This window comes from Mobula hypostoma, chromosome X1 (genome assembly GCF_963921235.1).
Source record: "Mobula hypostoma chromosome X1, sMobHyp1.1, whole genome shotgun sequence".
Classification (NCBI taxonomy): domain Eukaryota; kingdom Metazoa; phylum Chordata; class Chondrichthyes; order Myliobatiformes; family Myliobatidae; genus Mobula; species Mobula hypostoma.
In genome coordinates this window covers 11,527,901-11,554,698 of record NC_086128.1, presented here as the reverse complement: position 1 = coordinate 11,554,698, position 26,798 = coordinate 11,527,901, and the positions used below count along the sequence as shown (strand labels likewise).

Here is a 26,798-nt window from a genome sequence, read left to right as displayed (position 1 = left end):
GCGAACGGTATGCTGGCATTTATAGCGAGAGGATTCGAGTACAGGAGCAGGGAGGTACTACTGCAGTTGTACAAGGCCTTGGTGAGACCACACCTGGAGTATTGTGTGCAGTTTTGGTCCCCTAATCTGAGGAAAGACATCCTTGCCATAGAGGGAGTACAAAGAAGGTTCACCAGATTGATTCCTGGGATGGCAGGTCTTTCATATGAAGAAAGACTGGATGAACTGGGCTTGTACTCGTTGGAATTTAGAAGATTGAGGGGGGATCTGATTGAAACGTATAAGATCCTAAAGGGATTGGACAGGCTAGATGCGGGAAGATTGTTCCCGATGTTGGGGAGGTCTAGAACGAGGGGTCACAGTTTGAGGATAGAGGGGAAGCCTTTTAGGACCGACGTTAGGAAAAACTTCTTCACACAGAGAGTGGTGAATCTGTGGAATTCTCTGCCACAGCAAACTGTTGAGGCCAGTTCATTAGCTATGTTTAAAAGGAAGTTAGATATGGCCCTTGTGGCTACAGGGGTCACGGGGTATGGAGGGAAGGCTGGGTTCTGAGTTGGATGATCAGCCATGATCATAATAAATGGCGGTGCAGGCTCGAAGGGCCGAATGGCCTACTCCTGCACCTATTTTCTATGTTTCTATGTTTCTATGTTTCTATAATGGGACTGAAGAAATACACACTTCCTTGCAGTTAATGATTTCCAATGTAAGAAGGGAAGAAGAGAAACAAATGACAAACTAGGCTTGCATTCTCTACTTTTGAAGAACAATAACTCTCATCAGAACAAAGTTCTTACCTGGCTCTAAAAGGATGGGTACAGAACTAGGGAATTACATACTCTGAAGGTAATTTTGGATTGAAATGAGAAGTTTCTTTACTTAGAGGTGGTGAATCTTTGGAATTTTCTATTCCAAAGGGCTGCAGAGAATCACTGGGGGGGAAAAAAGGGATAACATAGGAAAATGGCCAAGGTAGAAGGTCAATCATAATCTTACTGGGGGAGCAAGTTCTACAGACCAGATATAATATTGTAATATTACCAGATGTAATATTTCCCCCCACTCCAAGTCCGATTATGATGGCAAACCAGAATCAGAGAGCAGGAGCCCAAATTGAATAATTAACAAATGAAACATATGTACATACAAATAGACTTTATTAGATAACAGCATGATTACAGAGGGCTACATAGTACAGTATTTGTAGATTTGAATTACTCCATTCGCCATGTCACCTGAAAGTCATCTAGAATTGATGCAAAGTATTTTGAATAATGTTGATAAACTTCAACATTTATTACATTACAGAAGCAAGGTGCAGAAGGCAAGCAGTTTTAATCTCCAGATCTTGAGATGTGGTGGTCTTGAGACAGGATTTAAGGTGGTATCAACTTTCAAGAAGACATTCTGTTATGATTAAAACTCTCCTTTTCTATCTGGGGGGGGGGGAACACAAAAAAAAATCATCAGAATATCCAGCTGAAGCAGTACATCCCACTAGTTTTTCCCCTTGTATTCCAAAGTATTTCCCCATCCAATTGGGAAGTTAATGACATTAAATACCGTCAATAACCTTCCAAACATTAACTAGGAGTTACACAAACACCATGTGGTCTTAAATTTTCTACCTTTTGAACTTTTCTGCTTCCAATGACACTGCTAGCTCATTTCAGGGTTAAGGTATTTATTGACTTCAATGCTCATGCAGTATGTTGAAAGCTCCATAATCTATCTTTCTTCAATTTTTCAGGATTTTGCTTTGTCAGCAAAGACACCACTTATTGCTCATGACTAGTCGTCCTTGAACTGAGTGAGTGACTTGCAGGGCTATTCAGAAGGCACTTCAGAAGGACATTACTGATGCAGATATCGGGGGTGGGGGGGGAGAGAAAGTTTAATGAGGCTGGTAGTTTTGTGGTCATCATTACTGATTACTTAAGAATTCCAGGATAATTAGTTAAATTAAATCTAAATTCAGACTTGTGGGTTAAGATGTATCATTACCATCATACCCTTAGATTTGAAATCTCGGCCTTAAAAATACTCAAGAAATGAATATTCCACACTACAGAAATAAAGAATTCCAAACATCCAGGCTTTTTAAAAAAAAAAACTCAATCTTTGGATACACTGCATTTCTTGGCAACTTTTAATGTGATGCTGTTCTTTGGCTAATAGAAATAATCCTCACCCTGCCCAGGTATTGCCAGCAGATTTCTACAGTAAACCTGGGTTTTATCAGCTATCGGTCAACATTGCTTCTTTGACAACATCAACTAAACACACCGATTATGTTATTGTTGTAGGACAGAATGAATGTTGAGCTGGTCTATGCAATTGTACTGTATATAATTTATAATATTATCCTCCAAGGCAGCAGGGGCTATAGTGCTTTCGGAGTGTCATTGTTTTTATCTTTGGCAGACCCAGAGGGCTCCGTTTACAGCCATGTGCTCAGTAGATTCAACCTCCACCTTTTAATTTATATTTCAGGATATAACAGCAACAGCAGCTTCATTCCAAAAGCAATTAATTGACTAAATCACCTCCACATGTTTATCCTGTATTAAATAAGTGAGCCTGATACATTGTTTTTTCACAACAGAGGGATGAGACCCAAGTCTCCTACCCAACACTTCCCTTCAGAAGTAATTCTCCTGAAACGTGGTAGGAAGCAGGAATTCACATCAAGAGTGCTCAAACTTCACACTTATGGGAAGCTTCCAGATTCCTCTAAAAGCACCATCTAAAATTCCAAAATGTAAACATAAAATAAACAAGCTAAATGGAAGATTCTCAGTGAAAGCAACAAATCTTTGCATAGAATCTTAGAACTCTACCCAGCCTTTGCTCTCTAGTATTTTGGCACTGTTCTGGAATATCCTGCACCGATACTCACCACTCTGTTCCAGCAGCAAACCCTTTCGTGACCTCTCCATCTCCTCTATGAATTGCTCAAAAATCTTTATAGGCCCCAGGAGACTCGTCTTCTTATAATCTAAATACAGAGCAATAAAAAGGAATTTAATTTCCCAGTTACATTACATTCTCTTGCAAACAATTTCTCTTTGGTTTGTGTCACTTGTAAAGAAAATCATACTATCTGTTAATTTCATAATCTTGTCAACTGCTTTCCAGACTAACTTGTTGACTCTTGCTGCAATAGTCTTTGCAGTGTCTCAGCTGGTTCATTTTACCCCTTTCAGCACACAACAGGAGGGCACCTGACAGCCCTATCTTACCCTTCCTCAAAAAGCAACCATGCAATTTGCAGCATGGGTCAGTGGAGAAGATCAAAAGCAGGAATCCTGACCAAATCCTCTCCACAAAAGTGGGCCAAGGCTTCATTGTGTGGCTCCTTTTGCTGCCTCAGTGCATACAGCATGCAGTAGGCACTCGTTGCAAAGGTTTCACTTACTCAATGTAAAATTACAGTTGTTATTTATATCCTTGTTAGCCATTTGAAAAGCAAAGTACCAAGCAAAAAATATTTGCTGGTTAGGAATTACCCCACCATGATGTATCTTAATGCAAGCTGGTCTATATTGAGCTAGAAGCACCAGGAAAAGCCCAAGGGTATCTCAGGCATATGTGATGAGCAAGTCATGAGAGGATCTCAAAAACCTCATTCCAATTGCTCTTCACTGACACTGCAGGCACTGAAACATCATCAGTGAGCATAGAGCCTAATCTCCCTCTGCAGGATTCAGGTGCTTCAGGAAAGGAAGACAGATGAAAAAAAAAAATGACAACTGGTTTTGGAAGGTGAATGAAGGATTGTTTTACCCCACAGGAAGCTTGTGTTCATATATTTTTACCTCTGGTGCGACGCTTCGCCTCTGGCTCCCCTCCATTCTCAATGCTTACATTCTCTTGCTCTTCCTCAATTTTCTGATCAAGTTCCTTGCAAAGCAAACTGAAAGAGAAAATAGCATCAGGGATTATCTGCAAGTTACACAGCGGTTACCTCATCAACACACCTTACTGCTTCAATACTTTTGGAGAGTAAGCATGTGGCAGATGCCCTAGAAACATCTAAACCATTACTCCCAACTTTTAATAAAGTCAAGGTTTGTCCAGTAGGGAAAGAGTATCACAACCAACACATCCTCTCCTCACACCTCATCCAAACCAGTGAACTGTCCACCTGTATCACGAGGTCTTTCTGTTCCACAACACTTGTCAGTGCCCTCCAATTACTGTACAAGTCCCACCCTGGTGTGAATATTCAAAAGGCATCACTTAACACTTACCCAAGTTGAGGTCCATTTATCATTCCTCAGCCCATCCCCCTAACTGATCAAGATCTCTTTGCAATTATTGTAATCTACTATCAACAAGACCCCCTTCCCCATTTAGTGACAACAGCAAGCTTGCTCACTGGTATTGCATTCATATGCAAATCATTTGCAGAAATGATGAATAACAGTACATCCCAACACCGACCTCTGGGACACACAACTCGTCTGACAGGCCTCCAGTTAGAGAATCGAACTTCCCCCATCACCCTCTGCTTCCTATTGGTGAAGCAATTCAGGATCCACCTCATTAACTCCCTCAAATCCCATGTGACCTAAACTTCCAGATCAGTCTGCCACGCAGGACCTTGTCAAAGGCCTTACTGATGTTCTAGCATCATCTATCCCTTTAGTTACCTCTTCAAAAGGTTCCAAAAGATTTGTCAGACATGACTTCCCATGCACAAAACCATGTTGACTATTCTAAATCAGGCCTTGACTACCCAAGTGATGGTAGATCTTGGTGCATGGCATAAAAAAGGTTGGGAACCCCTGCCCTAAAAGCAGCTCCAAGAGATGGCACCAACACCAGAGAAAGAAAATATTTTTTTGAATATGCAAGAAAACATAGCCAAAGCCAATAGCCTTCCTACCTTATTGTGGGCACATTAAAGGGATCAAATTTATCCACGTTCTTCAAATCAATGGGCACTGAAATGCGGCCTAAAAGCACAACAGAAGTGATGAGAAGAGCATGAAGCTTGCAGGCTGGTATCTTTCACACACTGACAGTGAACCCAGTACAATCCACATGGAAACACTGAAATCTCCATTTACACAAAACTAAATGTGGGATTACCTTAAAGCAAATTCTTCCACCTGAGAACTGATAACACAACACAGCTAATGATGGTAGAAATCAGCTGTGAGGGGAACAGCGGGTAGTGCTGCTGCCTCACAACCCTGGGTTCGATTCTGACCAGGGATGATCTATGTGTGGAGTCTGTGTGCTCCGGATTCCTCCCACAACCACAAGAAACCACAATCTACAAACCCCATTTCCAGAAAAGTTGGGATATTTTCCAAAATGCAATAAAAACAAAAATCTGTGATATGTTAATTCATGTGAACCTTTATTTAACTAACAAAAGTACAAAGAAAAGATTTTCAATAGTTTTACTGACGAACTTAATTGTATTTTGTAAATATACACAAATTTAGAATTTGATGGCTGCAACACACTCAACAAAAGTTGGGACAGAGGCACGTTTACCATTGTGTTACATCACCTTTCCTTTTAATAACACTTTTTAATTGTTTTGGAACTGAGGATACTAATTGTAGTAGATTTGCAATTGGAAATTTTGTCCATTCTTGCTTGATATAAGACTCTTCTTTGTACTTTTGTCAGTTAAATAAAGGTTCACGTGAATTAACATATCACAGATTTTTGTTTTTATTGCATTTTGAAAAATATCCCAACTTTTCTGGAAATGGGGTTTGTATATTACTCCCAGTGTGGGTGACAGAAGACACACAAAGACATTGTGGACAGATAGAAAAAGGGGTTTTAGCAGATGGTTGATCTTTTGTGATGCTTAGGTAGAGCTGACAGCACGCAAAAGAGAATAAATTACAGGGAAACAATATGAGAGATTTCAAGAGTGAAAAGGTTAGAAATATAAATGTTTGCTTGCAATGTTGAGGTACAGCAAAGAATACTTTAACTTTAGCTGTCAGCTGGGCAATACCAGGCCTGGATACTGGTTGAGAAAAGCAAGTGTTATCGTCATCCATCCATGGTTAACATCATTACACTTCAACAAAAACAAAGCTTTAGGTTTGAAATGAAAAGACATTTCACATGAACTTGTTCAAAAGCCATAGGGTCCAGAGCAAAATATCAATCCCAGCCAAGGAGGTCAGGAAGAGGTACTCAGGAAACCAATTAGTTTATTATGTAAAGGGAGAGTTAACAATGCACCTGCTTACCTATCAGTTGCAGAGACAACTGGCGTGGGTGGAGATATAAAAGATAAGTCCTGACTACCTACCTACCAGATAGTATAAAGCACTGGCAACAGGTGTTGCAAGGTAACAAAATACACACACACTAATTACCTGTTTTGGGATGAACAGAGAAAGGGCTTTTCAGCAGATGGTTGATACTTTTACTAACGTTCACATCCAGGCGAGGATAGCAGTACTGCAGCTGTATCTCTTCCATGTGAAAGCCTTTCGGACCTTTGGACAACTGTAAAAAAAAAATTAACGAATGGCAACTTCAGCTTCAAAATCACAGCAAGCAGCAAGTAGGGCAGTAACGTCAGACTTTCCCAAGCCCTTCCAATTCTAAAACTCAACCATCTGGTGCGTTCATGTTTACTAATTTCAATCACAGGGAAAACCCAAATTAAGCAACAAACCAAACACTTAACCTGCCTGGATTTTTAAGCGCAAACTGAAGGCAAAACAAAACCGATGTAAGAGCATCAACCAGAAACATCAATCAAGTTGCGATTAGAAATTCAGATACAAGTTACAGAATTACCTCGCTATTGACTTCATGAACACCTGTGAGCACTTGAATAAAGCCGGCAGAATTAACTGAATGATCCACAATAGTCAAGTACACCATATGCTTTTAGGGATTAAGTTATATAGACTACAGTCTCCAACATTCAATCACTTTGCTACAATAAGCTTTCTCATCTCTGCCAAGGTCACTCAGGATCATTGACATGAGAAGATACAAATAATGTAAGTCCCGTTTGGAAGAACAGGTGGATGGGTAAGCACAAACAAGGACCATTAAAAGATAATCACTCCCAGACGACCTGACATACACATTACATGGTTTGAGCAAGCAAGCCAGAGGTTTCAATACCTGGAATCATAGCAATTTACTGTAAAGAAGGAAGATACCGTATTCATGCCGACCAAAATTTATTTTAGGTTGATCCTGCTTCCCAGCACATCAGCCTTGCAGATTACAGCATTTCAAGTAATTCCTTTTTAAATGTAGTGGGGACTTCCAACTCCAGCATCTTTTAAGCAGTGAATTCCCAAAATCATTTGTACAGAGAGGATTCAACTCCCCTCTAACCTTTCTACTAAGTGAATCTATTCCCCTTGATTACTGACATTTCTGCAAAGGAATGTTTACCCTGTCTAGGCCTGCATTCACTGCCAAAGAAAACAACCCCAGCCTGAATAGTTTCCCTTGTAACTACAATTCTTCAGCCTGACAGTGTACTTATAACTCCTTTTGGATTCCTCTCTAATGATATCACACCCTTCTTGTAAAACTGAGCAGAGATGTACACAGTACTTCAGTTGTGGCCTCCATCCTCTCAAGAGTTTATACAGCCTGGATTCAGGCCCTTCAGACCAACTTGCCCACGTCAAACAGGATGCCCACCAAGTGACTCCCATCTGCAGTTTCATACTGTGTTACCACCTGTAAAGGCGGGCATCGTATACGTGGTCTCATCCACCTGACTGGCAACTTTTGGGTATCTATGTACATGCACTTCATGCTCCCCCTTCCTCTACCCTTGTATAATGCCAAAACCCCGTAGATTTCCACTTGTATTCTGGTAGCACTTGAGGAGAAAGCAGAAAATATTTCATAGCTAGAAACTGTGTGACGTTCAGTACAAAATGCTGCCATCCAATGTTTCCTAATTGCACCTGTTCTATGTAATCACAAAGCTTTCATTATGTGAACACTTACATTCTGTTGTAATAAGTTCCAGCGCTCAACTGAATTCCGTGCTTTTATAAAATCCCTTTGCAGTCCCTCTCGAATCTGTGTACACTTGTTAAGGAGATGCACCCACTGCTTCATAACAACATCTCAGATTTTAACTTAATAAGCAGAGGCTTAACCAGACCAACTTTTAAAGAACTTAACATTCTGTTCTTTGGCTACATTAGTCTTATACAATTGCTGTATTCTAAGTTGTTGTGTAGCATGCTGGGACAGCCTGACCTAGTTATTCACACAAGAGAATTTGCAGCACTTTTTCATTGTGTGTGGTCCAATGTACAACTCAGACTTCTATGCATGCACATGCCTTTCAAGTTCTTAATGGATTATTAAACACCAGTCAAGGATGCAATTGACAGCAAGTACAGTTCGAAAAAAAAATCAATTTATTCTCAGGGTAGAGCCTCATTGCCAGATGATTAATCAACACCGCCTGTGTGGGACTGGAATTAAGACTGACAATAGATCTAGCTTCCCAAAAGACTAAGGAACACTCAACGTTTCACTCAACACAATACTGCTGCCACAAAACAACAAACTTCATGACATATGCCAGTGATATTAAACCTGATTCTGATTCAATCTGCAATTCTGGAGTAATTCAACCCTCACATCACTAACTAGATTTTATGATAACAGTGCAATTTTAACTTGTCCTCCTGGCTTCTGCATTTCGGGTCCAAAATTATTTGTCAAACATTCATTTTCAGGCCAAGGCCATTCCCCTTGAGAAGGTTGGTAGTTCTTATGAAGGTGCTCCCAGTGCTGCTGAGGAGGGAGTTCAAGGCTTCAAACCCAGCAATGAAGGAGAGGCAAACTGAACTGAACGAATGGGCTCCTGGACTGGCTGTAGTGTTGACTGACTTTGAGGCTGTGAATTCACTTTTGTGACCTTTAGTTCTGTATGTTATTTGCTTACTTTTTATCATTTGCATGATTTTTTTTGCACATCGGGTGTTTGATAATCTTCTTTAATGGGTTCTACTGGGTTTCTGTGTTTTGTGGCTGTGTGTAAGGAGATAAATCTCAAGGTTTTATATTGTATACATACTTTGATAATAAATGTACTTTGAACTTTGATATAATTTCTAGTCCTGATGTAGGTGGTGTTGAAGGCCACAGAATAGGGGGTTCTGTTGGAGTAACCTGGGCAAGAAACTGTACTGCATTTTGTAGATGCACGCAATGGTAATACCATCAAACATCAAGGTTTTCTCCAATGCACGGCACTTTATGGTGTGAATGTTACATGCCACTCAACAGCTGGTGACTGAATGCTGTTTAGTTTTTGCTGAACGCAGGCATGGGATGTTCCGTTTGCTGAGTTGTAAATGGAACTGAGTATTGTGCAATATTAATGATCCCACACAAGCCAAAAGCAGTCTGGAGACGAAAAATCAAAACCAGGAACATCATCTACCAATTGATGGAATGAACAATTCATTAAAACTACCTTTATTTGAAGTGGAATTTTTTTCTAGTGAAGCTCGGCTTTACAAAATCACAAAAATCATTTTTCCCTACTGGCACACTTTATTCTGCTGACTAGGGAAAAAATGGTGTAGAATTGAGAGACGATAATTATTTAAAAAAAAGAGTAAAGGGACTTAATTTTATTTGTGATTTTCTTTTTGAAGGAGGTTTTCCAATTTAGCAAGAGTGAGATTTTTTGTGTTCAAAGTAAAAACTGTTCTTGCAGTGGAATATTTCTCACACCAGCATGAGAACATGATTTTTGTTTAGGGCAACTTTCGTGTTATCTGTGATAATGGATCTACCAAGAACTGGACCATCTGGTCTCAACTGAACACAGGATAAGGGACAGGACAGAAGTATTCAGTCTGAGAATGTACCAAGCCATATGTTGCTTGTAAAACGTGTCGATATTTAATGTTAACTATGGATTCAGAAAATATGACTTATTCCAGTGAAAGGATATCATCAGGGACCAAAACTAGGACCTTCTTCCAAGTTTCTTTTGTGCCGAAAAGATCTTGTTTATTCGTGACATAGTCTTCAAAATAACCATTTATCACTTTGAGTGCTTCCCTGCAGGTGGATGAAAAGCAATAGTTACCAATAAGGACACATTTTAAACAGATATTAACTAAACCTTCCTGCTTCCCTCTAAGCCACAAAAGAAACCTTTAAAAGCACAGATGCTAGTTAAAGACATTAAATTCAGTGCACAGCTAAGTAGTCATAACTGATTTGAAAACTTCCATAAAAATACAAACATAATGCAAGTGTGAGCCCAATAAAGCAACCAACACTCACATAAGATGTCACAAAAATTCCATTTCATTTATCTAATCATTATAAAATCAGAAGTCTTAAAATGCTCATTACATAGCATCACACGTCATTTCCTTTAACTCACTGAGTAGTGCCTTGGGAGAGCTGCTGGTCACATATAAAAAGCTTGATACATGTATGTATTTGAGTTTGTCGGATTGACAATGCACCAGAACCTTAGAACACAAAATACTTGCGTAAATATCTAGAAGAGGCCTTATCTCTATCATGAATAATTGAACTCTCACCGTTGCTACATACATTCTGTCCCAATTGCAGGACAGACCCACCAGAGAGGGGGTAGTACAGTGCCATAAATCAGAAAAGAGGAGCCCTGAACACAGAACGGAACAGCACAGTTGGTACACGTTGTGCCGACCTTTTAACCTACTGAAACATCAATCTAACCCCTTCCTCCCAGATTGTCATTCATTTTTCTATCATCCATGTGCCTAACTAAGAGACTCTTAAATCTCACCAATGAATCTGCCTCTAACACCACTCCTGGCAGTGAGTTCCATGCATCCACCACTCTGTGTATATAAAAAAAAAATCTGACATCCCCCCTACATATTCCTCCAATGACTTTAAAATTATGTCCTCTCATTTCCGTCCTAGGAAAAACTCTCTGGTTGTCCACACTGTCTATGCCTGTTATCATTTTATACACCTCTATCAAGGTTCACATCATCAGAAACCTCCTCCTACCACCACCTACTTTCTACAGGGGCACCATTGAGAGCATCCTGACTGGCTGTATCACCGCCTGGTATGGGAACTGTACTTACCTCAATTGCAAGTCTCTGCGGAGAGTGGTGCGGACAGCCCTAAATCTTATGGTCTTAAGTGAACTTCCCACTATTCAGGACATTTACAAAGACAGGTGTGGGAAAAGGGCCCAAAGATTCATTGGGGACCAGAGTCACCCCAATCGCCGTCTGTTCCAGCTGCTACCATCTGGGAAATGGTACCGCAGCATGAAAGTCAGGACCAACAGGCTCCGGGACACCTTCTTCCACCAGACCATGAGACTGCTTAATTCCTGCTGATGCAACTGTATTTCTATGTTATATTGACCATCCTGTTGTACATAATATCTATTATAAATTACTATGAATTGCACATTGCACATTTAGACAGATGTAAAGATTTTTACTCCTCATGTATATGAAGGATGCAAGTAATAACGTCAATTCAATTCATTCAGCTGATGAATCAGTGCCCCCCACCGCCCCCCATGTTGAACTACACTGAAAGAGCAAGGTCACAGAATGTTTTCTGGATGGGAGACTTTGAGGACATTGTTGCCAAGTTAGTTATGTAGAAGGTAGCGAGTGAACCAACACAAGTAGTGCATCTACTTTGACCTCGCCAAACTGTCCATGATAGTATTTATAGAAGGGACTGCCACACAGGCCACCGAGGACATGTGCCATTGTGTTACATGCCAACACAAACGTGCTAAATGGTACAGACTCGGAACACATATAACTGTGCATTGATAAGACATAATGTTCGATCAGTGGCACAGAAATGTTCGCCACCACAATCTATAACCTCATGACCCAACAAATTCCTCACTCAACCAGTTACTAAACAAGTCAGGTGATTAATGAGTGCAGAAGGGCATACGAGGAGCAGCACCAGGCACACCGATAAATGCTGAAGCTAAAACACAGATCTACTGGCACAATAAACAAAGATAAGCAATCTCACAACCAACTGGTCACTTCAAAACTCTGCAGTCCTACCAACTTTGTCATGAATGATGGCAAGAACAACGTATTAGTGTAACACTATTACATGGCCAATGATCCGTGTTCAATTCTGCCACTGTCTTTAAAGAGTTTGTATGTTCTCCTCACGAGCATGTGGGTTTCCCCCGGGTGCTCCGGTTTCCTCCCACTGTCCAAAGACGTACTGGCTGTTAATAGGTCACATGGGTGCAATTAGGATACGCAAACCTGTTACCATATGGTATCTCTAGATAAACAAATAAACAGGTTCCAGGAGCTTCCTTAAAGACAAGCTGAAACATTTGTAAACATATTCAGCCAGAAGTGCCATGTCTGCATCCTCCTAAGATCTCTAACATCACAGAAGTCAGCTCCAGCCAGTATCATTTACTCTATATGATGTCAAGAAATAGCTGATAGTACTGGATAAAACAAAATTTATGGTGCCAGACAACATCCTAGCTGTAGTACTGAAGACCTGCATTTCAGAACGGACTGTGCCTTAGCCAAGTTGTTACTGCTAAATCACTGGCAACTGCTGAACAATGTGGAAAAATCACCCAGGTTGGTCAAGCACAAATACAATCTGACAAATTACTGCTCCTGCCTCTACTTCTTCTATAAAGTTAATGAAATCATTGCCTTTCCACATTGTCACTGTCTAACTCTTAGAAATCTCCACCCGATGGCACTGTGGAATTAGAAACATAGAAAACCTACAGCACAATACAGGCCCTTCGGCTCACAATACTGTGCCGAACATGTCCCTACCTTAGAACTTAGCCCTCTATTTTTCTAAGCTCCATGTACCCATCCAGGAGACTCTTTAAAGACCCTATCGTATCCACCTCTACCACTGCCACTGGCAGCCCGTTCCACGCACTCAACACTCTCTGTGAAAAAAAACTTACCCCTGACGTCTCCTCTGTACCTATTTCCAAGCACCTTAAAACTCTGCCCTTTCGTGTTAGCCATTTCAGCCCTGGGAAAAAGTCTCTGACTATCCACACGATCAATGCTTCTTATCAGTGCAAATTCCACTCTTCAACTCAATAGGGGCAAAATGCTACCAATGAGTCACAACTGACATTTCTTGCCTTAAAACTATAGATGGATACATGATATTCTCTACATATCTAAAATTAAATAAATTTCCTTACTCTACTACACTTACTCAATAGAAGGATGAATGGGATCTGTCAGATGTACTTTCTTAACGGTATCAATCCCACCCTGTAAAATAAAGAGCAACACTTAACATTACAAACTAACGGCAGGATGGTTACATGCTGTGCTTTCTGTGCCAGAGTTCACAAATCACATACCTTAACCACACTCAGGTACTCTGCGACAGCTGACCGCGCTGCCTGGGAAAGTCCCCGAGCACTTTCATCACAGACCCAGCAATGCACCCCTCTTCGACCAGAATATACCCAGAGGCGATGCAGAAACCCAAAATCCTCTGTTGAGTGAACATAGAAAACCAATAATTAGTCAAATTTTAACGTGTTCCCGAGTCTCTAAGAAGCACAATTTCAACAGAGGTGTATACTATTGCATTATTATTGTAATACTTGTATTATTAATTTTTGCTAGTTATTTATAAAATGTATCAGACTCAAGGTTATTTTGGGGAAGTTTAGCAAATTACACTTTCTATAAGTTGTGCCACAAGATGACTGACTGTGTAGCCAAGCCATCTTACAATGCAAATGGTTGAATATTGTGACGAAAGAGGGTTACAAAAGTACACATAGACTAAGATGTTAACTGTCCTGTGCTAGCACCAGTGGGATCAACAGTTGATCTGCCACCTGTCTTCAGGAGAGAGAGATAAGTAAGACAATGGAGCAGCATTTGGAAATGTTAATGAAGAGACGAGAGAGTTTAATGGAAGGAGACACCGGTCTGAGTATTGTCAAGACCGGCTCCTTTTGAACCCTGAACTGTTTGAAGTGTGATGGACAGGCGATACCCCAGCAGAGGGATAAAAAGGGGCAGGTTCACTAAGACAACACACACGACACCACGAGGTAACAAGACCCTGGAAGTGGTGCGCCCCCACAAGTCGGTGGGGGTTTTTGGAGGACTGATCGCGGGACCAGCCATAGACGCACAGGGTGGAAAGATACGGTCGGGCGGGAACCTGGTGTGTGTGTGTCCACCCTTGCCTGGGTGCCGGGTTCACCGCAGAGGAACGATCGTATCTGAAACGGAGGGGTCACAGTCGGTGACCTCAGAAGACATTACAAAGGGCTCACCCGAAAGCTAACTGCGAAGAATATCAAAGGTCTGTTGAATCCGATTTGAATATCAGCATTCGCTCTCTCTCCCCCCAACGGCACGACGGCGATTACTGCGAACTGAACTAAACTGAACTCTGTCACTTGTGATTGAACATCTTACCCCTAGACTGCGATAGAGCTGATTGACCCTATTATCCTAGTTCTGTGTACGTGTGTTTATTCATTGCTAACCTGTTGCATTTATATCCTTACTATTAGAGTACTGTGTTGCTTATTTCTTTAATAAAACTTTCTTAGTTCCAGTAATCCAGACTCCAACTGAGTGATCCATTTCTGCTGGTTTGGCAACCCAGTTACGGGGTACGTAACATAAGTGGGGTTCTCGTCTGCGATTTTGAACGCTAAATTTGGGATGGGGTAAATTGATTGGGTTAAAATTCTTGAAAGAAAGAAAAGGCAAACAGCAGAAATGGAGATTGAGGAATTTCTAAAGGCGCGACCTTGGAGGCATTAGAGGATGCCAGGAAAGCGGAATTGGCAGCTGTGGCCAAATGGTTGAATCTTGTTAAGGGGAAGTCGACAATGAGGAGAGAGGAGATACACAGAGCTATCGTAGAGGACTATGTATCTAAAGGTGTGATTCCCCAAGGGGAGTTGGAGGTGATATCTATTGGAAAACCTGGTGGAGATGCAGTACAGGTGCAGCTTGAAGGGAGACTCGAGCACGAGTTCCGGGTATGGCAGCTAGAACACGAAGAGAAACAGTTAGAACGGCAAGAGAGAGAGAAACAGGGGGAAAGGGAATTCGAGCTGGAGAGGTTAAAGATGATGGCAGAGCAGGGGCCCATGCCGAACCAAGGTGGAGGGTTCAGGGTGACCCAGGAGGTTAGGCTGGTTCCCCCATTTGACGATACCGATGTGGATTGGTACTTTCTCCATTTCGAAAAAGTTGCTGCAAGTCAGGACTGGCCGAGGGATAAGTGGGCTGTTTTGCTTCAGAGTGTACTTAAAGGGAAAGCCCAACAAGCTTACTCGGCTTTGTCTGCGGAAGATGCCCAGAGGTATGAGGTGGTGAAAGAGGCCATCCTCAGGATTTATGAGTTGGTCCCGGAGGCATAATGGCAGAGGTTCCGGAATGCGAGGAAGCAGTGGGACCGCACGTATTTAGAGTTTGCCCGTGAGATGCAGACATATTGTGAGTGTTGGTGCGCCTCAAAAGGGGTAAATGGGAATTATGACAGACTGCTACAGCTGATCCTGATTGAGCAGTTTAAAGGTTGTGTCCCTGATGGTATGAGACCCTACCTAGATGAGAAAGAGGCAGCCATGTTAGCCGCAACTGCCAAGTTAGTGGACGAGTACGCGTTGACGCATAAAATGAAGTTTGCCCCGAGTAAAGGCTACCAGGAGGGTAGTCAGGACGGCGGGGAGAGTCCGTCAGAAAAGTCAGGAAGTAAGCTGGGGACTAGTGAGAAGGATAAGGTAGACCGGGAGCAGTCTGGTAGGAAGTCTCCTGGGGTCGTCTGTTATAATTGTGGGAAAGTCGGACACTTTGCGTCCAGGTGCTTTGCCCCAAAGAAGGAGATGGGGAAAGGAAAAACGGCGATTTCGACTGGCTGTATCGAGCTGGTAAACGAACTGCTAGGAGAGGAAAGGTCTGCCAAAGTTCAGGAAGGGCGCGAGAGGTTTATCTCGGCTGGATTGGTGTTGGTGAAGGAGGGGTTAAACCCAGTTCCAGTGCGGATCTGGAGAGACACGGGAGCATATCAGTCATTGATATTGAAGAGTGTGTTAGAGTTTAGTTCAGAGACCCAGACTGGGGAGGTCAGGGTCAAAGGTGTTGGGGAAGGGACAGAAGCAGTACCCTTGCACCAGATACACCTACAAAGCGACTTGGTCTTTGGATGGGTCACGATCGGGGTGAGGCTCGAATTACCGATGAAAGGCGTGGAAGTCTTACTCGGTAATGACCTCGCTGGCGGGGAGGTGTACCCAGCAGTGAGATTGACAGGGCCGCCTGTCAGCATTAAGGCCCCACCCATGGACTCACAGGTTCATCCTGTTTGCGCAGTGACTTGCTGTATGTCCAGAGAGACTGCTGAGACGTTTCTACCAGCCTTGTACCAGGAGGGGGTAGAAAGTGAAAAGAAGGAGCATAATGAAACAGGAGGAAGTGGGGAAATTAAGGTAGATTTATCATTAAAAAAGGACTTTATACAGGCACAGGAGCGAGACGAGAAAACAGCTCTCTGTGAAACAGAATTAGGAAGGGAGCCAGTGAATTATGGTGTGAAGGGGGAGGTGCTAAGGAAGGAAGGGAGACCAAGTACCGCAGATGAGGAACGGGGGGTGGTGCAAAAGAGTTACGGGGATGAGATTTTTAACCTGGCCCACAAGGTACCCCTCGGTGGACATTTTGAGGTGCTGAAGGAAACAGTCGGCGGAGCCTTGAGAGTGTTTTTCTGGCTGCACAGGAGGAAGGATGTTATTGATTATGGCAGACGCGAATTGAGACAGTCACAGGCTTTTGATATGCTAACAAACCTAGTCGGTGTTAGCGCGGAAATCAATGAAGCTAGGGTGCCACCTGATAAGGGGAAAACCCATTTTGAAGAGGTGAGTATGGTACCGACCAGATGGGAGAAGGCTATTGTTTTGGCCAGCTCTGCTGATAAAGTCTCTCCCTTAATCCCCGAACAAAGCGACCCTTTAGGAGAGCTAATTAAACGGCTCGCACACGTGTGTTTGATTGTCCCGAGGCGATGCAAAGAACTGGGACATGGGGCTGTTGTCACATCAGGTCAGCCAAGTGAGCAACACCCCTACAGAATGATTAATTCAGTAACAAACGGGCTAGGGAACACAGAAGTATATATTGGCGATGTAGTGGTCTGGAGTAACACATGGGAGGAGCTGTTCAAAAAGCTGTTTGAAGCCAGCCTGACAGTGAACCTCGCAAAGAGTGAATTTGGCCACGAAAAAGTCACTTATCTGGGATTTGTGGTAGGACAGGGGCAGCTGGCTCCGATGCAAGCTAAGGTGCGGGCTATCGCTGAAGTCCCCACCCCGACAGACAAGAGAGCCCTGAGAAGGTTCTTGGAGATGGTGGGGTACTATCGGAAGTTTTGCAGAAAAAAAACTTTGCGGATAGTACCCAACCTCTTACAAAGCCCTTGCCAAAGAATGCTAAACTGGTATGGGACGACCCTTGTTATCTGTGTCTGGGGCAAAAACCACTGAGAAGTGACACTGATCACAATTCATTAGTGTTTACGGCCACTATGAAGTCTGCTAAGTTGGAGCCTGGTTTGAGAGGATTATTAAAATAACCATAAGACAAAGGAGCAGAAGTCGGCCATTCGGCCCATCGAGTCTGCTCCGCCATTTTATCATGAGCTGATCCATTCTCCCATTTAGTCCCACTCCCCCGCCTTCTCACCATAACCTTTGATGCCCTGGCTACTCAGATACCTATCAATCTCTGCCTTAAATACACCCAATGACTTGGCCTACACTGCTGCCCGTGGCAACAAATTCCATAGATTCACCACCCTCTGACTAAAAAAATTTCTTCGCATTTCTGTTCTGAAAGGGCGCCCTTCAATCCTGAAGTCATGCCCTCTCATACTAGACTCCCCCATCATGGGAAACAACTTTGCCACATCCACTCTGTCCATGCCTTTTAACATTCGAAATGTTTCTATGAGGTCTCCCCTCATTCTTCTAAACTCCAAGGAATACAGTCCAAGAGTGGACTAACGTTCCTCATATGTTAACCCTCTCATTCCCAGAATCATTCTAGTGAATCTTCTCTGTACCCTCTCCAACGTCAGCACATCCTTTCTTAAATAAGACCAAAACTGCCCACAGTACTCCAAGTAAGGTCTCACCAGCGCCTTATAGAGCCTCAACATCACATCCCTGCTCCTATACTCTATTCCTCTAGAAATGAATGCCAACATTGCATTCGCCTTCTTCACTACTGACTCAACCTGGAGGTTAACTTTAAGGGAATCCTGTACGAGGACTCCCAAGTCCCGTTGCATCTCAGAACTTTGAATTCTTTCCCCATTTAAATAATAATCTGCCCGTTTATTTTTTCTGCCAAAGTGCATAACCATACACTTTCCAACATTATACTTCATTTGCCACTTCTCTGCCCATTCTTCCAATCTATCCAAGTCTCTCTGCAGACTCTGTTTCCTCAGCACTACCAGCCCCTCCACCTATCTTCGTATCGTCAGCAAACTTAGCCACAAAGCCATCTATTCCATAATCCAAATCGTTGATGTACAATGTAAAAAGAAGCGGCCCCAACACTGATCCCTGTGGAACACCACTGGTAACCGGCAGCCAACCAGAATAGGATCCCTTTATTCTCACTCTCTGTTTCCTGCCAATCAGCCAACGCTCTATCCACGTATGTAACTTTCCTGTAATTCCATGGGCTCTTATCTTGTTAAGTAGCCTCATGTGTGGCACCTTGTCAAAGGCCTTCTGAAAATCCAAATATACAACATCCACTGCATCTCCCTTGTCTAGCCTACTGGTAATTTCCTCAAAAAATTATAATAGGTTTGTCAGGCAGGATTTTCCTTTAAGGAATCCATGCTGAGTTCTGCCTATCTTGTCATATGCCTCCAGGTACTCTGTAACCTCATCCTTGACAATCGACTCCAACGACTTCCCAACCACCGACGTCAAGCTAACAGGTCTATAATTTCCTTTTTGCTTCCTTGCCCCCTTCTTAAATAGCGGAGTGACATTTGCAATCTTCCAGTCTTCCGGAACCATGCCAGAATCTATCGACTTTTGAAAGATCATCGCTAATGCCTCCGCAATCTCCACAGCTACTTCCTTCAGAACACGAGGGTGCATTCCATCTGGTCCAGGAGATTTATCGACCTTTAGCCTATTCAGCTTCCTGAGTACTTTCTCTGTCGTAATTATGACTGCGCTCACTTCTCTTTCCTGCCACTCTTGAGTGTCCGGTATCCTGCTGTCTTCCTCAGTGAAGACTGATGCAAAATACTCGTTCAGTTCCTCTGCCATCTCCTCATCTCCCATTACAATTTCTCCAGTATCATTTTCTATCGGTCCTATATCTACTCTCATCTGTCTTTTACTCTTTATATACTTGAAAAAGCTTCTAGTATCCTCTTTGATATTATTGGCTAGTTTCCTTTCATAGTTAACCTTTTCTCTCTTAATGACCTTCTTGGTTTCCTTTTGTAAGGTTTTAAAAACTTCCCAATCCTCTGTCTTCCCACTAATTTTTGCTTCCTTGTATGCCCTCTCCTTTGCTTTAACTTTGGCTTTGACTTCTCTTGTCAACCACGGTTGCATCCTTTTTCCACTCGAAAATTTCTTCTTTTTTGGAATATACCTGTCTTGCACATTCCTCATTTCTCGCATAAACTCCAGCCACTGCTGTTCTGCCGTCTTTCCCGCCAGTGTCTCTTTCCAGTCAACTTTGGCCAGTTCCTCTCTCATGCCACTGTAATTTCCTTTACTCCACTGAAACACCGACACATCAGATTTCGGCTTCTCTTTTTCTAATTTCACAGTGAACTCAATCATGTTATGATCACTGTCTCCTAAGGGTTCCTTCACCTCAATCTCTCCAATCACCTCCAGTTCATTACACAATACCCAATCCAGTACAGCCGATCCCCTAGTGGGCTCAACAACAAGCTGTTCTAAAAAGCCATCTCGCAGAGATTCTACAAATTCTCTCTCTTGAGATCCAGTGCCGACCTGATTTTTCCAATCTACTCGCATGTTAAAATCCCCCACAATTATCATAACACTGCCCTTCTGACAAGCCTTTTCTATTCCCAGTTGTAATTTGTAGTCCACATCCCTGCAGCTGTTTGGAGGCCTATAAATACCTGCCATCAGGGTCCTTTTACCCCTGCTATTCCTTAGCTCAACCCATAAAGGTTCTGCACCTTCTGATCCTACATCACCTCTTTCTAATGATTTAATATCATTTCTTACCAATAAAGCCACGCCTCCCCCTCTGCCTACCTTCCTATCCTTCCGATACACCGTGTATCCTTGGACGTTCAGCTCCCAGAGACATGCATCCTTTAGCCAGGTCTCAGTGATGGCCACAATATCATACCTGCCAATCTGTAGCTGTACAACAAGATCATCTACCTTATTCCTTATGCTGCGCGCATTTAAGTACAACACCTTAAGACCAGTATTTGATACTTTTTGCTTTGATTTCACTGCAACTCATCCCAATGGCTACACATTTGCCCCATCACCTGCCTGTCTTTCCTGACATCTTTACTGCTCACTATCTTAGATTTATTTCTGTTTTCCCCTTCCTCCGTTCTGTCATTCCGGTTCCCATTCCCCTGCCAAATTAGTTTAAACCCTCCCTAACAGCTCTATTAAATTTTCCCGCCAGGATATTGGTCCCCTTCACATAACACATATAAAAGGAACAGAAAATGTGATTGCTGACTGTCTGTCAAGGTGTTGACAACTTAAAATTCTCTGTATTAGCCAAATAGCTGATGAAGATGTATATTTGTGTGTATCTAATAATGTATTCATGCTATAATTTTTACCCCGGTAAAAATCCTTAAAGGGGAGGGGTGTGACGAAAGAGGGTTACAAAAGTACACATAGACTAAGATGTTAACTGTCCTGTGCTGGCACCAGTGGGATCAACAGTTGATCTGCCACCTGTCTTCAGGAGAGAGAGATAAGTAAGACAATGGAGCAGCATTTGGAAATGTTAATGAAGAGACGAGAGAGTTTAACGGAAGGAGACACCGGTCTGAGTATTGTCAAGACCGGCTCCTTTTGAACCCTGAACTGTTTGAAGTGTGATGGACAGGCGATACCCCAGCAGGGGGATAAAAAGGGGCAGGTTCACTAAGACAACACACACGACACCACGAGGTAACGAGACCCTGGAAGCGGTGTGCCCCCACAAGTCGGTGGGGGTTTTTGGAGAACTGGTCGCGGGACCAGCCATGGACGCACAGGGTGGAAAGATACGGTCAGCGGGAACCTGGTGCGTGTGTCCACCCTTGCCTGGGTGCCGAGTTCACTGCAGAGGAACGATCGTATCTGAAACGGAGGGGTCAGTCGGTGACCTCAGAAGACATTACAAAGGGCTCGCCCGAAAGCTAACTGCGAGGAATATCAAAGGTCTGTTGAATCCGATTTGAATATCAGCATTCGCGCTCTCTCTCCCCCCAACGGCACGACGGCGATTACTGCGAACTGAACTAAACTGAACTATGTCACTTGTGATTGAACATTTTACCCCAGACTGCGATAGAGCTGATTGACCCTATTATCCTAGTTCTGTGTACATGTGTGTTTATTCATTGCTAACCTGTTGCATTTATATCCTTACTATTAGAGTACTGTGTTGCTTATTTCTTTAATAAAACTTTCTTAGTTCCAGTAATCCAGACTCCAACTGAGTGATCCATTTCTGCTGGTTTGGCAACCCAGTTACGGAGTACGTAACTATATACATCTCAGAAACAGGGCACTTGCCTCATCTGTTTCCTGCTGGTCCGTATTTATGATGTTAGTGCATAGTGAGGAAGTAGGTTGAGATCAGTTGCACTGTCACATAGTTAAGAAAATATGCAAACCTTCCCAGCGACAAGCAAGAGATAAAAGGGATCCAGTCCAGAAGTTTGTGTGTATTATCTTTGGGGAATGCTGGTAAGACCACAGTGCAATCGTGAGGTTGATTGTTTCCTGGTATCTTAATGCAGAAATAATGTACTTTGAAAATTTAAATAGACTTTGTATTTTCATTCGTACTCAAAATCAATTTACTGTACTCACTCAATAGAAGGACAAGAAATAAAGCAGTAGCTCCACAATGTTAATGCATTGCCCGGTGTGTTACTGCACAGACCCAAACTATCAAAGTTTAATCTCTGATCAGGTTGGTTTACCAGAACATTAAAAATGCAAGCAGGAGTCACCTTTTAGCCCCTTGTGCCTGAAAGATGTTGGTAATTGGATGGGACAAGCTTCCTTAGCACCTTAAGAGTTATACAGCTCGGGAATAGGCCCTTTGGCCTTCCTCCATGTCTACTTGGTTAGTCCCATTTGCCTGTGTTTACCACATATCCCTCAAAAAACTTTATCCATATACCTGTCTGAATGCCCTTTAACCATTGTAATTGTACCTGTCCTTTGGGGAAAGTTGGGAGGAGGAGGAAGTGATGAGAATTAGAGAGAAAATAAGGGAAATGATGGGGGGGGGGGTGGTGGGAAGTAAATAGAACTGATGGGAATAAGCTGAGAGCCAAGATAGATTCAGCGGACTGAATGGCCTCCTGTGAAGTCAATAAGGAAACATGACCAATGTACAATATTCCAGAAGCAATATTCCTGGGGTTCTATATAATTAAGCAAGGCGTCTCACTCTTTTACTCGAATCCTCTTTACATAAATGCCAACGTACCATATGCCTTCCTAATTACTCACTAAACCTGTACATTAACCTTTAGTGATTGGTGTACAAAAACATCCAGGTCCCTCTGAACACCAACACTTTTTAAATCTCTCACCATTGAAACATACTTTGTCTTTCTATTTTTTTTTCCTACCAAAGTGCATGTTTTTACACTTTCTCCACATTATATCCCACCTGTCATCTCTCTGCCTATTCACTTACCTGTCTATATCCCCCCGAAACTTCTCTGCACCCCATCATTGCCCCTTATGCTTCTATCAAAAATAAACTTACATATATTACAATCAATCCCCTCATCCAAATTATTGACAAGGATAGCAAAAAGCTGAGGTCCCAGCAGTAATCTCTGCTTTTTCCCAATGTTTACAGCTTCCCAACCAACAACAGACCTGTTTAACTTGTTAATAAATCCTCAATCCACATCAGTGTATATTAACTCTGATAACACTCAAGGACAAAAAATTGCCACATACAGAAAAGAGCAAGCATATGGAAAAAGTATAGAAGAGTGACCAAAGAAAAAAAAAGGGAATCTTACCTTCTAACGCTCTATCCAGAATTTTAATAGCCATAGTCATCAGTGTCCAACAATTATGACAAATGTCTGCAGAGCTGAAGAATATCATACAATGTCAAGGGATTAGTGTAATTTTAACGCTTATGTTGATGTAAAAACTGACTGAGGTTATTGTCTGCAGCAGCCAACAGGACCCTCACCTATCCCCACAAACAGCAACCCTAGGCCATAACAAAGCACTTTGAAACAATAAACTAAACATTAAGTGAACCAAGAGCCAGTGGTAAATCAAATCTGGCATAAAATTTCCAATTAACTGTACTTTAGATTTCATTTTATTAAGTACATTTTGCACAACCACCCATTTGTTCAACAATTCCAGTACATTCTCATATCTTTCTTGAATTTCTGTTGCAACAGTTTTAGTAAATAGAAATATGAGTCCTCTCTACAACAATATTAATTGCCATGATTCCCTGGTAAACCTAACTATCCAGCAAGAGGATGCACATTCAAAACTTTAATCTTACTCAGATTAAGGGCAGCACAGTGGTTTACAGTACCAGCGACCTGGGTTCATCTCCCAGCGCTGTCGGTAAGGAGTTTGTGCACTCTCCCTGCGACTGTGTGGGTTTCCTCTGGGTGTTCCGGTTTCCTCCCACAGTCCAAAGATGTTGGTTAATTAACTGGTCATTGTAAATTGTCCCATGATTGGGCTAGTATTAAATTGGGGGCTGTTGGGTGACACGGCTTGGAGGGCCAAAGAGGCCTATTCCACGCTGTATCTCAATAAAGAATCACATTGCACCCACCAAATGCCAATGTATTGTAGTTCCTCAATTGGGATTGGGGCTCCTTTTAGCGACATTACCTCAGGATTGTTGTACCTGAAACTTATTCTCCATTAAAACATCCTACACAGGCAATTCTTATAAAAGCATCTCAGATTACCACAGTAAAGCATTGGACCAGTGTGAATGGATTTCAAGCATAACTATACCTACAACAGGTTCGGACATCATCATAATCTGTCATATCAATATCAAAGACCAACTCTTTACTCTCTGCCTGGAAGGCCCCTGACTTCACAGAGTTATGTTGACTAGGCTGTAAGGGAAAACAAAAACCAGTTATAATGTTGCCAGAGAAAATTTGCACCCTATCTCACCAAATTACTCTTTTCCCCCTTTGCCCCAAGCCTTTAAAACATGGGTGATATATTCCACTTGGCTCCCTCTGGTGGTATTTTTTCCAAAGTGAGCCTTCCACAGGTGGACTTGCTATGGAAGCATTGTAGAAAATCCTGATACTGCCATTGATACAACCATATAGCAAGGTGAATATCCCTGTACAATTTTCCTTCCTTTACACTCCTCAGTACACTTTTTATTGTAAACTCAGTTTAGCCTCTTTACTGGCTAGTCCTGCAGGTAGTGCAGACAGCCTCGGAATAGAAGGGCATCCCTCTAGAACAGAGATGAGGAGAGATTTCTTTTACCAAATGGTGGTAAATCTGTGAAATTCACTGCCACAGACGGCTGTGGAGACCAAGTTATTGGGTATATTTAAAGCAGAGGTTAATAGGTTCTTGATTAGTCAGGGTGTCAAATATTACAGGGAGTAGGTAGAAGAATGAGGTTAAAACAGAAAATAAATCAACCATGATGGAGTGGCAGAACAGACTTGATGGCCCAAATGGCTTAATTCTACTCCTATGTTATATGATAGATTTCCCCTCCCCACAAAATGTCACAGGCATCACTTATGCAAGATGTATAATTGCTGTTTTAGTATATATTGCCCTATGTATGTATTCACAAAAAGTAACATTGATAAAGGGAGTTCTCAATCCAGTCTTTGAAATTTGAAACATTAAAAACAATGTCCATAGGGTTACCTTGTGAGAATAGACAGCTCCAATGTCAATCTTGCAAGGAACCATTCTCTGTATTTCTTTCTCCAATTCATTCTGATTACTAAAGGACTGGTAACGTACGTAGATGTCATCTTTCAAGGTGAAGGAAAATTCTCGATTCTGGAAGTAATTCTTGGGGACTGTCAGCAGAAATAGAGAGCACAAGCATCAAGCCTTGTAAATAAAAATAAGAGTATTAAGCAATCTACTATCAGACAGGTCAATTGGAGTTCAGGTTGGTATCAGAAAAGGTCACCAGCTCATAGACTTGGTTTCAACCCATTTTTTGTTTTTATATGTGACAGAGGTTTATGGCACAGGAGGCAGACACATTCAGCCCATTAGAACCACACCTGTCTAAAATTCATTTCCCAGCTTTCAATCTGCAGTCCACAACTCTAAGTGCTCATCCAGATACTTTTCTGCTACCACAACCCTGTGAGTGGAAACATTTTTCAGCATCTCTCAACTTGGAATATCGTGAACAGTGTTGGGCCCCTATCAAAGAAAGGATGTGCTGACATTGGAGAGGGTTCAGAGGAAGTTCACAAGAATGATTCCAGAAATGAATGGCTTGTCGTATGAAGAGTGTTTGAAGACTCTGGGCCTGTATTCGCTAGAAAACAAAATAACGAGGGGTGGCCTCATTGAAACCTATCGAATGGTGTGAATGTGGAGAGGATGTTTCCTATGGTGGGAGAGGACACCGGCTCAGAATAGAGGGGCATCCTTTTAGAACGGAGATGAGGAGGAATTTCTTTAGGCAGAGAGCGGTTAATTGTGGAATTTATTGCCACAGGTGGTTGTGGAGGCTAAGTCCTCGGGTACATTTAAGGCAGACGTTGACAGATTCTTGATTAGTCAGGGCATGAAGGGATACGGGGAGAAGGCAGGAGACTAGGGCTGAGAGGAAAATGGATCAGCCATGATGAAATGGCAGAGCAGACCCGATAGGCTAAATTGTCTAATTCTGCTCCTATATCTTATGGTCTTATAGTCTAATCCTTCTTCCTTAATCTTCTTAGTTACTGACTCTCCGTTGTGAGATACACATGATTACTCTTTATCATCATCTAGGCCCCTCAAATCTATCTGAACTGTCTCGTCTGCTGATGGAGATGTACATTTTGGCCCTGAGAGAACATCAAAGCACCTGGGAGAATAGCAAAACAGCATGGTAGTGTTGCAATTAGCTTTACAATGCCAGCGGACGGAGTTCAATTCTCACTGCTGTCTGTGAAGAGTTTCTACGTTCTCCCTGTGACTGCATGGGTTTCCTCTGGGTGCTCCAGTTTCGTCTCACATTCCAAAGATGTACAACTTAATAATTTGTGGGCATACTACGTTAGCGCCTGGAGCATGGCGAAACCGTGCTTCCAGCACATCCTCAGACTGTGATGATTATTGACGCAAAACAGCGCATTTCACTGTACATGTGACAAATAAAGCTAATATTTATTTTTTAATGAGAAAAATTCAACTTCAACCAATCCACTAGTAGGTTATGTTACTGGCTTCTCATGTGATCCTGAACTTGTTTTTAAGTTGTACCTAAATTGAAAAAGCAACACGTATAACCACTAGTACAGTTTTACAGTTATTTCTT

The 26,798-nt window shown here is 42.3% G+C and overlaps 1 protein-coding gene across 5 annotated transcripts in view; it reads right to left on the bottom strand.

The window, feature by feature from the left end:
• Window positions 1-1,159: 1,159 nt before the first annotated feature.
• Window positions 1,160-26,798, bottom strand: part of prim1 (DNA primase subunit 1) — a 33,613-nt gene continuing 7,974 nt past the window's right edge. For all 5 annotated transcript variants that reach the window (XM_063037267.1, XM_063037265.1, XM_063037264.1 and 2 more), the window contains exons 2-13: window positions 25,175-25,332; window positions 24,278-24,384; window positions 23,299-23,372; window positions 13,370-13,506; window positions 13,219-13,277; window positions 9,953-10,062; window positions 7,978-8,054; window positions 6,363-6,495; window positions 4,895-4,964; window positions 3,822-3,919; window positions 2,903-3,001; window positions 1,160-1,439 (exon numbers count right to left, since the gene is read on the bottom strand). In XM_063037267.1, the coding sequence (XP_062893337.1) occupies window positions 1,420-1,439; window positions 2,903-3,001; window positions 3,822-3,919; window positions 4,895-4,964; window positions 6,363-6,495; window positions 7,978-8,054; window positions 9,953-10,062; window positions 13,219-13,277; window positions 13,370-13,506; window positions 23,299-23,372; window positions 24,278-24,384; window positions 25,175-25,332 (1,142 nt within the window). In that variant the 3' untranslated portion in view covers window positions 1,160-1,419. The remainder of the gene's footprint in view (window positions 1,440-2,902; window positions 3,002-3,821; window positions 3,920-4,894; window positions 4,965-6,362; window positions 6,496-7,977; window positions 8,055-9,952; window positions 10,063-13,218; window positions 13,278-13,369; window positions 13,507-23,298; window positions 23,373-24,277; window positions 24,385-25,174; window positions 25,333-26,798) is intronic.